Source organism: Oreochromis aureus, linkage group 5 (assembly GCF_013358895.1).
Source record: "Oreochromis aureus strain Israel breed Guangdong linkage group 5, ZZ_aureus, whole genome shotgun sequence".
NCBI lineage: Eukaryota > Metazoa > Chordata > Actinopteri > Cichliformes > Cichlidae > Oreochromis > Oreochromis aureus.
In genome coordinates, this window is record NC_052946.1 from 33,392,545 (window position 1) to 33,406,564 (window position 14,020).

Sequence of the window (14,020 nt, forward strand, 5' to 3'; positions counted from 1 at the left end):
GACCTCCAGCCTGATCCCTCATGTCACACACCATCCAAATCTCTAATCTTGGTTTTCACACTGAACAAAAAGGCTACTACTTCTGTCTCTCTCTTCCACAACTCACTCTCTTCCTAACTCGAGGGACTGATGAAAAAGGAGACAGAGGGAGAGGTAGGTGGAGTGAAGCGAGAAATGGAGATGGAAGGTGATTTTTTTTTTTGGAGGGGGGAGTCCGCTGTGTGAGCGATAAAGCGCCACAGGCTGCCTTAATGAAAAGCCTCTCACAGCGATGGGGAGATTGCTGTGGAATGGGCTACTGATTGGAGGACCAGCGGCTTGGTGTAGCATGGAGACTAATTAAAGTATTGAAGGAGTTCGGATGACGGGGGGAGATTAGTCCTATACCGTAGTGATATCTGAGCCAAAGACAGCTGGACAAATATACCTTACATTTCAAACAACTGGGAGAGTTGGGTCAAAGTGGCAATACCTCACTGTCAACCAGTTCAAGAGTGAAGGCATGTTAGGCTCATGTACATGGTTGTTGTCCTTAGCTGCTCCCAAAAGGATAAGCGAAACCAGTAAGAAGCATAGTTTGGCCCCATTACATCTGTTTTCAGAAATATTGTCCCCATTGATCTTGATAGTAAACAGATCTGTTGGGTGTTTTCGTGAGGAGACAGCAGTCCTGGTGAAAACTGTCCACAATGAGGCCTGTGGCTTATCTCAATACACTCTGAAATTGTGTTTGGAAGTAAAGGCTGCTGTTGATGTTTTTAAATGTGATTTAAACTGTAAAAAAGCTGAAGGCAGAAGCCTCAGATCTCATAACCTGTGCAAATAAAATAAAATTACCTGCATGGTAGGATAACACTTGAAGAAAACTGTTATATCATAATGTTTTTGCTCATATGGGTTAAATGATGATCATCATGGAATATAAAAACCTGTTTCCAATGTCATTGTGTAACTGTAAACATGAATAAATGCTGATCTTTACTTGATGCAGTGCTTACTATGTTTACCACATGAGTTTAGTTAGCATGTTAAACTAGGTAACTAACACTAAACAAAAAGTGCAAGTGGGGCTGCTGGGAATGTTCGGAAAGTTTTTCGGCACTGAATAAATAGAATACTGTACACATTTAAATTTAATGGAGCTGGATAAAAAGTTAAAACATAAAAAAGGCAAGAAAACTTTGGAGGGACATAAATGGATGCTGCAAATATGATGGTGAAGACACTGAGCTCAAAACATGTGAGGAAATGATTTGTTCTCCAACCGGTTGGAGAGTGGTTGCTGGCTATCTCTAGACAAAATTTGAATCCAAAAATAAAAGTTGTGCATTTTGAAACATGTTTGTTGCAGCTTAATAACACATCTTTTGCTTCTGTGTTCTCTGTCTCACTACAAGTCAGTAAGCAGCTGGGAAGTGTCTATAGACAAATCAGCATTTTCCATGCAAATGATGCGTGACTGTAGTAATGTGTTAATGAGCCAAAGAATTACAAGGAGATTTTTAGTGTAGCACTGTATACTTCTTTACGACCAATTTCACCCAGCAACTTCCAGTAATCACTCACCAACCAGTCAGGGAATACACATTTTTCCCAGGTGACCAGTGGTTGCTAGGGGTCACCGATTGGTCTCTAGGTCTGTGTAAGACAGTAGGTAATTCAATCTGATGTCAGATTTCTGAACACAAGCATGAATAAGGAAACAAATGTATTACTCTTCTTAGACTTATCCCTGCCGTTGGTTTAAAATCTTTTTCGCAGATCTGCTCTATACCTAGATGCTGGAATCATCTGGAGCCACAGCAGGAAAAGAACATATTGAATTGGATATAGTAGGTGAACTGGCATCTCATGTCATCATCACTGATCTTTCTCAAGGTTAAAAAGAAGAAAAAATACCTGAGTGACAGAGAGCAGGACAGGAAGGAAGACAAGAAGTGGATAGAAGCAAATATATAAGGGTAGGGAGACAGAGTAGGCTGATTGGACACACGAGAAGACAGACAGTGTCAAAGGTCATTGAAAAGCTGTCAAACTGTCACTGCTGTAGCGTCTCACTTTTTAAATGTGTGTTTTATCTCATGTGGGTTAACTCTGAAGTCAGAAACTTTCAAAAGTTGGTGTGAAATATCTTAACACGTGTCACTTTCCATCAGTCTGTTGTCCTAATTTGGCATGAGCTCCTTCACAAATTATCATTTGTCATTGAGTTTCAGCTTTGCTTGTCACTGCATACCTAACACCATAATTTCCCACAGGATTAATAATGCAGCAGTCTGTCCATCAAGTGCTGAGAAAAAGCCAGAAAAGTAAACCACTTCCTGCTGGCATCTCGACACCAACGGCAGAAAATATCATGGGATGATATGGAAGGAACTCATTAGTGAGTGGCATTTAAGCTGCAAACCAGTAACACGAACAGGGGATTTATAATATCAACAGAAAATGATTGGCAAGTCCTAAACTGGTGGAGATTTTCAGGCTCTCCAGTGACTGTGTTAACAAAACAATTTAAAACTGTGCTGTTGGGGAATCATTATTTGATCTTATGTAAATTACAGCTCTATATTTGGTAACACTTAATGACCATCCACTGGCAACAGGAACATGGTCCTTTCTGGTTGAACGAGTTATTCAACCAGGAAGAGCCATAAATAATTCCACTGCTGCAAATGTAAATCCATAGGCAAAAGATTTATCTGTGCACATTGCATCATACTGAGCGGGGAGTTAAGTCAGTGGAAGTTAATTTTAGTAATTTGTTTGAGAAGAAATAATTTTTCATAACCAAAAACCTGGCCCATTTTTTGAAGACAGCTTACACTATCATTTCAACATTAGTTTTTATACTGCAGCCAGTAAGATCATTACTCTGCGTTGGAGTACACTGTTATTGCAGCAACATTTAACTAATAAGATGCAGCATGTGAATATATCTGAACATTTATGTTCTTTTAAGCATTTTAAATATATTCTTTATAGTCTTTAAAGAACAGATAAACAAATCAGGAGACATAAACATTATTATGCACTAGTTTTGATCTTATAACGCAGTTTTAGTTTTTTTACACTTGCTGCAGCACATTCACATTACATCCAGCTTTTTCCAGATAAAGAACTTTTAATGGAGCAGCTCAGTTATAACACAATCGATTTGAATCCACATTTTACCATTTAGTGTTTGCTTCTGTCAGAGATCACAGAGATAACCTTGTTTTCCCATGCATTTGCACTTACCATACTGTATAGGTTAGTGTGTTGTATAGACCAATCCAGTGACCAGTTTGTGTCTTCCACTGTTTTTCAGTGCCACTATCACTATGGTGGCAAATCTCAGTGACAGTGTCTACTGCTGTCTGCTGCCAGTGACAGCAGCAAGGGTAGTTGGATCGACGATAGCAGGGACTGGCCCCTAATTACTGTATGTATGTAATGCTGACTTTGTGAAAGTAAGGCTAACCTTGGTACATGCTTATATTTCACAATAATGCTACAGTTGGTTGCCTGAGTTGGTTTATTCTGTGACCATTGCTTCCACTCATTAACATTAGCAAAGCATTTTAAACCTAGCTGATGTAACTGTGCTGCTCTCACAGTCCCTTTCAGGCTGAGTAACTGCTACTTGTTAAGCTATGTAGGCAGATGCAAACTAAAGATACAACTAAATATAGTACTCTTATCAACAAATTAACAAATTCTATTAATATTCTTCATCTACTTCTTACAAACGCTGATCCTCTAACAGGGGTACACTTGAGCTTTCCATGAAAAGTAAATTAATGGTACCCTCTTAGAGTAGTTGACCTTTGGTACTTTATTTGTCTATAAAATCTGTTGTATGTTTCAGTGCATATATTTTTAAGATAAATACCTTAACAGGTTTCTTGCGTGATGACTCAGCCTCATTGTTTTCGGCCTCCTCATGCTCCTTGCTACCTTGGGGCAGGTTAGAATAGTTGGCCAGGCTACTGAGAAGAGATGACACCATGGGGCTGGTGTCCATCTCCTCCTGCAGAAAAACAAGTAGACAGGAAGGTTGCAATCAGCATTTTAGCCAATATTATTAACAATCTCAGTCAAACAAGTGAACTCTAAAAAATTACCAATCACTTAGTGACTGTTTCCATAGATCATTGCAGATAAGAAGCCATTTAATTTACTTGCAATCCTCTTTTGTGGATTTCAGCTCATTTGAAACAAAAACAAGTGTGCACACCATAAACCCCCTTTTCCTGTTCAATCTAGAAATCCCACTGAGAAGAGATTGTAAATACATCTGTGCAGAGCGGAGGCAAATTGCCTCATTGAGGTTCAATCCTGCACCAGTCTGAGATTTTCTTGCTTTAACCTGAGGTTCCCACATGCCCTTCACGCAGTAATTACCCTCATTAATCGATGTCAGAGCCCCTATTCAATCACTGAATTGTGAAAACGAGTGTATCCCGCTTCTTACCATCACACCTGATTGTGTGTGTTAACAAAATCAAAGTGTGCATGCGCGTATGTGTGTGTATGCAGAGTATTGCATTATACCTCAAACAAGGCCATGTTCTTGCCATCATATTGCTGAGTCTTCTCTGTGGCAGCATCACTGCTGTTGATGAAGGGGCTGCTTTCCTTGGGGTTACTGTCTCCTGGAAGAAACAAACACACACATCTACTTTTAGAGTGGTCTGAAATAAAGCAGAGGACAAAGAGCGTGTTAGGGGAGAGGATAATGCACAAGTCAGATAAAAGATTCCTGATGTCAAAGGAACCATTTTAGTAACAACTAAAAGTAACAACTTTTAAAAATAGGTAGACTTTTGGAATAATTACTTTTTTATTGTTAAAATAAAGAAAAACACACAGAATGCTCAAAGCAGAGAACGTCTTATAAAGAAAAGCTTCCCATCTCCTTGAAGCAGTCAGAAATGCTGAGAAAGCGAAGCATACCTAGTGGACTGTGTATTGACAATATGTGAAGTGCTATGTATTCCATATGGCCATAGACAACCTGGACGTGTCAATCGGTTTTTTCACCTCACTGAAAAACAACATCACAACTCTGAAAGCCAACACAAAGAAAGGGTCTACAACCCGGCAGCTTTTCATACCCTGAACAAAAAAAAAACTGACTTGTAGAATCAGCCTGATAGTGACAGCTCGCTGAAGGCAACATGACTCTATCGAAAAGCATCTGTCTACGAGTTCACAGGCCCAGAAATAGGGCCAGAACAAACAAATCCTCGAAACAAAGTGTAGTGAGAGGGAAGCATCCAGCTCTTTGCACATTCATTGATTCTCATTATCCGAGATCAAGAAGTTCATTGATTTCTAATTGACATTTGAAAATTCAGTACACCTCAGGCAGTGTTCAATCTATTTTCCCCTTTATACCGTGAACAACTGCTTCCTATAAAACACTTTCGTGACATCTTTCTCACATGCAGCAGGATTTTATTTTAAGGACCAGAATATTTTTGTCATAATTAAATCTTTTCGGGGCGACCGTGGCTCAGGGGGTTGGGAAGCGTATCTGCAACCGGAAGGTCGCCGGTTCGATCCCCGGGCTCTCTGTCCTGGTCGTTGTGTCCTTGGGCAAGACACTTTACCCTACCGCCTACTGGTGTTGGCCAGAGGGGCCGATGGCGCGATATGGCAGCCTCGCCTCTGTCAGTCTGCCCCAGGGCAGCTGTGGCTACAACAGTAACTTGCCTCCACCAGTGTGTGAATATGAGAGTGAATGAATAGTGGCATTGTAAAGCGCTTTGGGTGCCTTGAAAAGCGCTATATGAAATCCAATCCATTATTATTAATTATGTTGCTGATTTAAACTTTTCTGGGTGTAATTTCAACTGACTGTTTATTGTATGATATGGTACAGATAGAAGAAATACTATTTTCTGTGCATACAATTTTAACACCTTAAATGTGACTTCACGTTAGATACAGTGGACACTTTAGTAGCTACACCTTGTATTATAAGCTTAAGACCCACTTTTACCTTCAGAACTGCCAAAATTCTTAATATTGTCAATTGTACAAGGTGCTGGAAACATTTTTCAGATATTTTGGTCCATGCTGACATGATAATATCACTGAGCTGTTGCAGATTTGTCAGCTGCACATCCATGATATGAATCTCCTGTTCTACCACATGCCAAAGGTGCTCTTTTCCATTGTGATCTGGTGACTGCAGAGTGCAGTGAACTCATTGTTATGTTAGGGAAACCAGTTTTAGGTGGTCTGAGCTTGCTGGAAGCAGCCATCAGAAAATCAGTACAATGTGGTCTTTTGTTATTTAGTTTTTTTTAATCTATTTTTATTCTGTTTTAAGATGCTTCTCTGTTGATATAGTTTTTTAATTGTGTTATTATTGTTTGTGATTTTTATCTCTGTAAAAGGAGCCATATAATAAAAAAATGTTAGTTCCTTACCTACAGGGGTCAAAAAGGGATGGACATGGTCAGCAACAACACAGTGTGCACTGTGGTAATCATCATGATAAATGACAAAACCAAAGCTACCAGTCAAACTTCCAATGGATCAAGACAGACGGGGAACAGGACCGTCTTGGTCTGGTGATAAGAAACCTTTGCTGCTGCAAAATGGACCAGACATAAGGACTTTATTGCAGTAAGCAGAGTCACACCAATTGACTCTCCAGACTGATGTGCATACACATTTAAGTAAATACACACACAGTTACACATATATACAAACTTTCTTCATGTATACAGGACATTGATCAGGACTCAATGAGGGGATCAATAAAGACGGGACTTGCATAAAGATGGGCACAGGCATCAATTAATTCTTATCAGTGTCGCTCGCTACAATGTACCACTCTCCTTCTACTATTCAAATGAAATGAAAGTTACTAAAATCCTGTGTGGACCCATAAATCAATCCAAACACAGCTACTCAACAGAGATGTGCAAAAGATTGATGACTGCAATATATCAATCAAACCTTTGAATGTCACCAACACTGCAGAGTGACATTTTCTTTCAGAAGGAAACACAAACACGCAGCAAAAAAGAAGGGATAAACCTTCCAGACGGTTACTTGTAATGGCGTTAGCACAGTTACCCCCATCCTACATCTTCATGAAAATTCAAGGTGTCTGTTTACATTATGTATTATGAGATTTAGTGCTCTAACCTTTGATTTGGCTAAGTACTTGAAATGCTTGGTCACCAGAAATTTGCACTTCTCTAGAAAAATAATTGCATTCACAACCATTTTATACATAAAGTACAATGAAGATCTGAGTGGTGAAGGTAGTGCAGAGTGAGCCATCTTATTCGCGCCTTCCCCTTCGAGCATCTCTTGAGGGAGACAGCAGATTGCTCTCCCTCTGGCTCTCGGTCCTGTCTTGGACTGCGAGACCGAGTTATTTATAGCCAAGATGCCGCAGCCATGTGCCATGACGTTGGGGCACCGCTAACAGCCGGCACACTGTTCTAACAGAGATGGAGCACTAGACAGGGACACTGAGAAAAGGGGCCATGCATGAAAATTTGGAGCATAAAAAGAGCACAGGGAGGTTAACACAAAGAGATGGAAAGCGAGAGAATAAGAGTACTGATGAGAAGATGAAGAGAGACACAGATAGATGGGGCGAGAGTAAACAGTGACAAGGAGAGAGCGATACAGGCTCAGACAAGACAAAGACGAGGCAGCCAAATCTGAAATGGGAACCCGCAGAGAGAGAAAGAGAGATGCAAAAAGAGGGACACTCACGTCTGCTGCTGCAAAATGTAAAAGCTTCTGCAGCACTAAAGGTTCAGCTCACTTTGACCTCCAGGTTAAAACATACACTATGGTTAAAAGGAGGCCGGAGCATCTAGCAGAGGGTTTTCAGAGCATGTGGATTATTTTGTTGGTTTATTTTCACTTTGTCAGAGCGAATCAGGATGATACAGTGTTGTGCCTCGCTTGAGATAAAACAAAATGAGTCCTCTTGTGCCCAGCAGAGATTAGACAAACATCTACAAACACACATATACACAATACACAGTCTGACTAATACACGGATGAATCTGTCTGTTCGTCGCCCATCTCAACATCAAACTTGCTTGGTATGTTGCTGGGTAAGTGCAGTATTGAGTTTGACGTTGGGGGACTTCTCTCTGTTGCTAGGCAACATCATCAACTGGCAACCTCATAATGATGTCACAGTTCAGATAACATATTTTATAAACCTCCTCTGCCTGCGGCATCTACCTTTGCTCATGCTAACGTGCCTGTGACAGCAGGGGATGCTTCCAAATGCTTCTGTTTTCTATTCAAATTTAATTTAGAGCTGAAACACTTTTGGCTTTTACAGTACATTCATTTGCTACTTTTTCCATTTTTTTCATCATTAAAAAAAGATTTTAAAATTATGTTGAAAATATGGAGCCAGAAATTTCTCCACAATCCACTGCACAATATAGACAGTAAATAACTGATGTGACGGCTTTAAATGGTGCTCACACCATATCTGAACTGGAAAGAGATTTTTTGTATTTTGCACCTTCCAGTTTGAATGAGGGCAACAAATACTGGTACTGGAGACAAATGTGAATCAAATGTGAATTTTCCCCATCCAAGGGATAATTTACTAAAACAGATCTTCTCTTTCATTTTCCCTTGAACAGCTTTATCTTTGTCTAAATCCCCTCCTCCCCCTTGCTGATAGACATGACAAGTGTTTTTTTTTTATATTAATTTATCTATTTTTATTGTAGGTAACTGTATGCATACTGTAAAGGCATGTCTTGTTTTTTTATTGACAGAAATCTGTAGTTCCATTTATTCCTGATAATCTGATTTAAAAAAAATTAAATGTATATTTTGCTTCATTAAACAGAAACCAAATCAATACAGTGAGTTAAAAAATACTATGTTTTTATCTGACTTGGAGTAAAACTCATCTAGAGGTACCCAAAATGTATCTTTGCAGGAAAACCCCCAATATGATGATTATGAAAGTTTGGATGCACAGTGTAAGTTTGTAAATGGGACACTGTCTGTTATGTTAAATTGTAATTTTTCCAGTCTTACATATATGTAATATTTGTGCTTATGCTATTTGCAAAGACATATTTTGATTTCAAAGAACTAACTCCTATAATCACTGAACCTTCACTGGCATTCTGAAATAAACAACACCAGAAATGAGACAGTGGACAGTGGAAAAGGAAGCTGTAGCTGCAAATACAGTCTGGTTTATAATGCCGCTCTGAGTCAGTATGATCAAATGCTACTTGTCAGATGAGGAATGAAAGAGCGATGGTGAATCATGAGTCAAACAGCTGGAGTCAGGTGATGGGAGCGTGAATCAACGTCTCAGCCTGAAAGCCATGTTCCATTTTCTGATGTAAACCACACGACACAATCCTTCAGGTTTCTCACAACTATAATTTATCATTATACAAACTTACTCCTGTGGATAACGGAAAAATGATGAGGGTAAATCTCAGAAATCAAACTTTAAGAGCTCGTTATTATAGATAATAGTAAGGAAGTGACTCTGACGGCTTAAAGCACATACACACCCAAAAATTCAAACAAAAAAAAGGGACACACACACACATACACATACACACAGAGTTGTACATCTGTGGGCTAATGTGCCCATAACAGCTCTTCTAATGTATCATTTCTCTCTACATGCCTCATTTCTCCTCATCGTCTAATAATTAAAACTCCATCATCAAAAGAATGATGGAAACTATTTTTTGGGAAGAATGACAGTTCCCAAAAGAGTTTTGCTCTGACCGCATCCACAAGCAGCTTATCCTTCCTCAGTCTGATGGGATCTATTCAACAATGGCTCTCACTATCAAAGTCTTTCTTATCTGTGGTCAAAATCCAGAGCCTTTTGCTCACTGAGCATGTGATCATACTCTAAATCCTCTGCAAAATAAAAACACTGAACCTTCTTTTATGTACTTTTCTTATAGATTTTTCCTCTTATTTTCTTATTTGTTAGCATAGCAGACTCGTACCTTATTTACTAATATGACCATCAATGCGATTTACTTTTTAACAGAATTGTTTTACATGTTCGTAGCTATTTCAAAACAACATTATGTAGAGCAAGGCCGCTATCTTCAGGTTCTGTACATTACATAGCCTCATCATTAAGTAATTTTGGGCATTGCCAAATTCGGTGACAATAGCTTGACTCAAATTCTGATCATGACAGTCAGACGTCAATTATGGAGTTCCACAGGGTTCAGTGCTAGGACCAATTCTGTTTACATTATACATGCTTCCCTTAGGCAGCATCATTAGAAGACATAGTATAAATTTTCACTGCTATGCAGATGACACGCAGCTCTATCCATGAAGCCAGGTAACACACACCAATTAGTTAAACTGCAGGAATGTCTTAAAGACATAAAGACCTGGATGGCCGCTAACTTTCTGCTTCTTAATTCAGATAAAACTGAGGTTATTGTACTCGGCCCTGAAAATCTTAGAAATATGGTATCTAAGCAGATTCTTACTCTGGATGGCATTACCTTGGCCTCCAGTAATACTGTGAGGAACCTTGGAGTCATTTTTGACCAGGACATGTCCTTCAACGCACATATTAAACAAATATGTAAGACTGCTTTCTTCCATTTGCACAACATCTCTAAAGTTAGAAATATCCTGTCTCTTAGTGATGCTGAAAAACTAGTTCATGCATTTATTACTTCCAGGCTGGACTACTGTAATTCATTATTATCAGGATGTCCTAAAAACTCGCTGAAAAGCCTTCAGCTGATCCAAAATGCTGCAGCAAGAGTACTGACAGGGACTAGAAAGAGAGAGCATATATCTCCTGTTTTGGCTTCCCTTCATTGGCTTCCTGTTAAATCCAGAATTGAATTCAAAATCCTGCTCCTCACATACAAGGTCTTAAATAATCAGGCCCCATCTTATCTTAATGACCTTGTAGTACCATATCACCCTATTAGAGCACTTCACTCTCGCTCTGCAGGCCTACTTGTTGTTCCTAGAGTATTTAAAAGTAGAATGGGAGGGAGAGCCTTCAGTTTTCAGGCCCCTCTTCTATGGAACCAGCTTCCAGTTTGGATTCGGGAGACAGACACTATCTCTACTTTCAAGATTAGGCTTAAAACTTTCCTTTTTGCTAAAGCATATAGTTAGGGCTGGACCAGGTGACCCTGAATCCTCCCTTAGTTATGCTGCAATAGACGTAGGCTGCCGGGGATTCCCATGATGCATTGAGTTTTTCCTTTCCAGTCACCTTTCTCACTCACTATGTGTTAATAGACCTCTCTGCATCGAATCATATCTGTTATTAACCTCTGTCTCTCTTCCACAGCATGTCTTTATCCTGTTTTCCTTCTTTCACCCCAACCAGTCACAGCAGATGGCCCCGCCCCTCCCTGAGCCTGGTTCTGCCGGAGGTTTCTTCCTGTTAAAAGGGAGTTTTTCCTTCCCACTGTTGCCAAAGTGCTTGCTCATAGGGGGTCATATGATTGTTGGGTTTTTCTCTGTACCTATGAAGCGCCTTGAGGCGACTTTTGTTGTGATTTGGCGCTATATAAATAAAATTGAATTGAATTGAACTGAAATGAAATTGAACTGAATTGACAGGCTGTTGAAGAATTATTGACTTTATAGAAAACACTTATTGATTTTTTATATAATTTATCGGAAAATAATTTCAGGTCATACGGTGTTGGTTGAAATAGCAAGCTCTGGAAAATATTGATGAGCATTTTTTGTTTACTTACATTTTTGATGTTTAATTGAGAACTGATGATTTTCATCATTTGTGGATATAGAGTATTAGACGACTACTTTCATGCCCTAATAGATATTCACAAATGCTTTGTTTTGCCTGATCAATAATCAGTTACAAAGCAGGCAGGTCAGCAGGTGAGACACTGGAATGAATAGATTATCAGGGTTAATCCAGTCCATTAGAGATTTGTTTACACATTTACCGTCGGAGAGACAGACTTCATCACTTGTATTGCAATATGAGAGCACCATCCCACTGGTTTATATTCAATAAGGACTCTCTGTTTTCTATTGTCTGCAAGGATGAGCTACACACAGAGAAGTTAGGACAATTCTACTGTTTGAGTGTAAATATAACTTGGTGCAAATGAGTGGAAGTCTGGTCCACTGCTCTGATTCGGACAATACAATTCTCCAACAGATCTTTGAACAGAGCCACAGAGGACTGCTCAGTGAGCGCTATTTGACTTTGCTTTATTGATCCTCCTTGTATGGTGTTGAGGTGGCGACAGTCACAGTTACTACTCCCTCTCCCTCTCACTTAGAGTGCGTGTTGTTCTCCCTCTCTCTAACTGCTCTGTGTTAAGCTGCCATACTGCTCTTTCTCTCTGAGGACCAACTTCAGGGGGAAAAGCCAAAGAGCTGGATGTTGATTCTGGAGGAGCTGACTCAACAGAGGCTCTGGGAACACTTGTTGAATTGGTGTGTGCATCTGAATGGGCAAGTGTGTGTATATGTGATAGTGGGGTCTAAGCCAAGCATATGCACTAACTACTGTTGTACAGCAGCAGAAGAGCAGCATCTCAAATTAATCTTAGTCTGGGCTGGACTGCAGCCATTATATGTGAAAATAAGGACACACACTACCCCGGTGCTGTTGAAAAATGAGGCTTTTTACACACATCCAAAAACGTATTCACAGCTACTGCATGTATGAAAGTAAACATAGACCATCCTTTTGGCAGTCAATCTGACTCACAGCCGAATAAACAGTGAGTACATGTGCTTGCACAGACATTTAATTTGCATCCAGAGTGAAACGCTTCATCCAGTGGAAGAGTGAGGGATTCAAATGGAATTAGTCGGTTGGAAACAACCAATTAAAAAAAAAAAGAGGAAAAAAAAGGAAAGATGAGTTGGATTTTCTGGCTGGGTTCCCTGCTATTGTTCCTTGGTGGTTCGCCAAATCCAAGCGGGTCATGAGTTCACTCACTGATTCTCTTGTCTTCTCTGAATGTCACTACAGTAAGGCATTAATTCGTGTCTGGCAGTCAGCGATATGTCTCTCTCTCTCTCTCTTGCTTGCTGATAGAGCTGGTGGATACTGGGTGGAGTCAGGTGAAGGATTAAGGTCACTTTAATCTAAATTCCAGTCAAATCAGGATTGACAGTGATTTAACATGTACCCAAACACACACATGTGCAATTCTGTATGAAAATTACAAGTTTGTCTAAAAATGACCCAAAAAAGGCTTAAAGCAGTTTTTGGCATAAAGCAGAGGCACGCTGACTCCTAAAAAAATAGACAACAGATTTAAACCAAAGCGAATCTATTCATACTTCAGTCAGCCTTGCCTTTTTAACATTTTTTTTTACATATTAATATATCCAAATATTTAGAATTTATGCAACATGTAAGTGCAAGTTTTGTATTGAGATAAAGTTTTCAGTTAATAATTTTGTTTAACCAACTGGTATTTGGGGGCTTTTTTGCCTTCATTTACAGTGTAGTAGTGAAGACAGACATAAGAGAAAGAGCAGAGGAAGACACCAAGCAGAGGGCCGCAGGTCGGTCTTGATCCCGGGTCATTGCACTCCAGCCGCCTGTTTAACCGCTGCGCCAAACTAGTGTTTCTGCTGCTGTGGGCATTACTTTACTAGGAGACAGTAAAATGAAGTTTACATACTCAGATTTCAAAATTTTATTATAGTTGTTTATTTTTTTGTTTTTATTCCATTATAGCTTTTTTTTTTTTACTGGGTTTGTTTTCACTTTTCATTATTTTCAGTGTATTTATTCATGCATTTTGCATCTATGTGGCTGTTATTAAAAAAATATTTAATAAATAAAGTTGGTCTGGTACATCCATCTATAATTGGACCTAACCATTTAACTCACTAATTAAACTGCTCCTGCCTTTGTTTTATTTAATTTAATTATTTATTTATTTATTTCCCGTCCCGCTATGGAAAAATGGGATGATCCCAAATTTGATCATTTTTATGGAATCACTAATATGGACTACTAATTTATAACATGATAATAGGATTTAAATTCATATGG

At 39.3% G+C, this 14,020-nt stretch overlaps 1 protein-coding gene across 3 annotated transcripts in view; it reads right to left on the bottom strand.

Moving 5' to 3' along the window:
- The window catches only part of slc12a5a (solute carrier family 12 member 5a), a 186,314-nt gene that overhangs the window by 52,200 nt on the left and 120,094 nt on the right, over positions 1-14,020 (bottom strand). For all 3 annotated transcript variants that reach the window (XM_039612342.1, XM_039612343.1, XM_031738567.2), the window contains 2 exons: positions 4,534-4,634; positions 3,872-4,009 (listed from right to left, as the gene is read on the bottom strand). In XM_039612342.1, the coding sequence (XP_039468276.1) occupies positions 3,872-4,009; positions 4,534-4,634 (239 nt within the window). The remainder of the gene's footprint in view (positions 1-3,871; positions 4,010-4,533; positions 4,635-14,020) is intronic.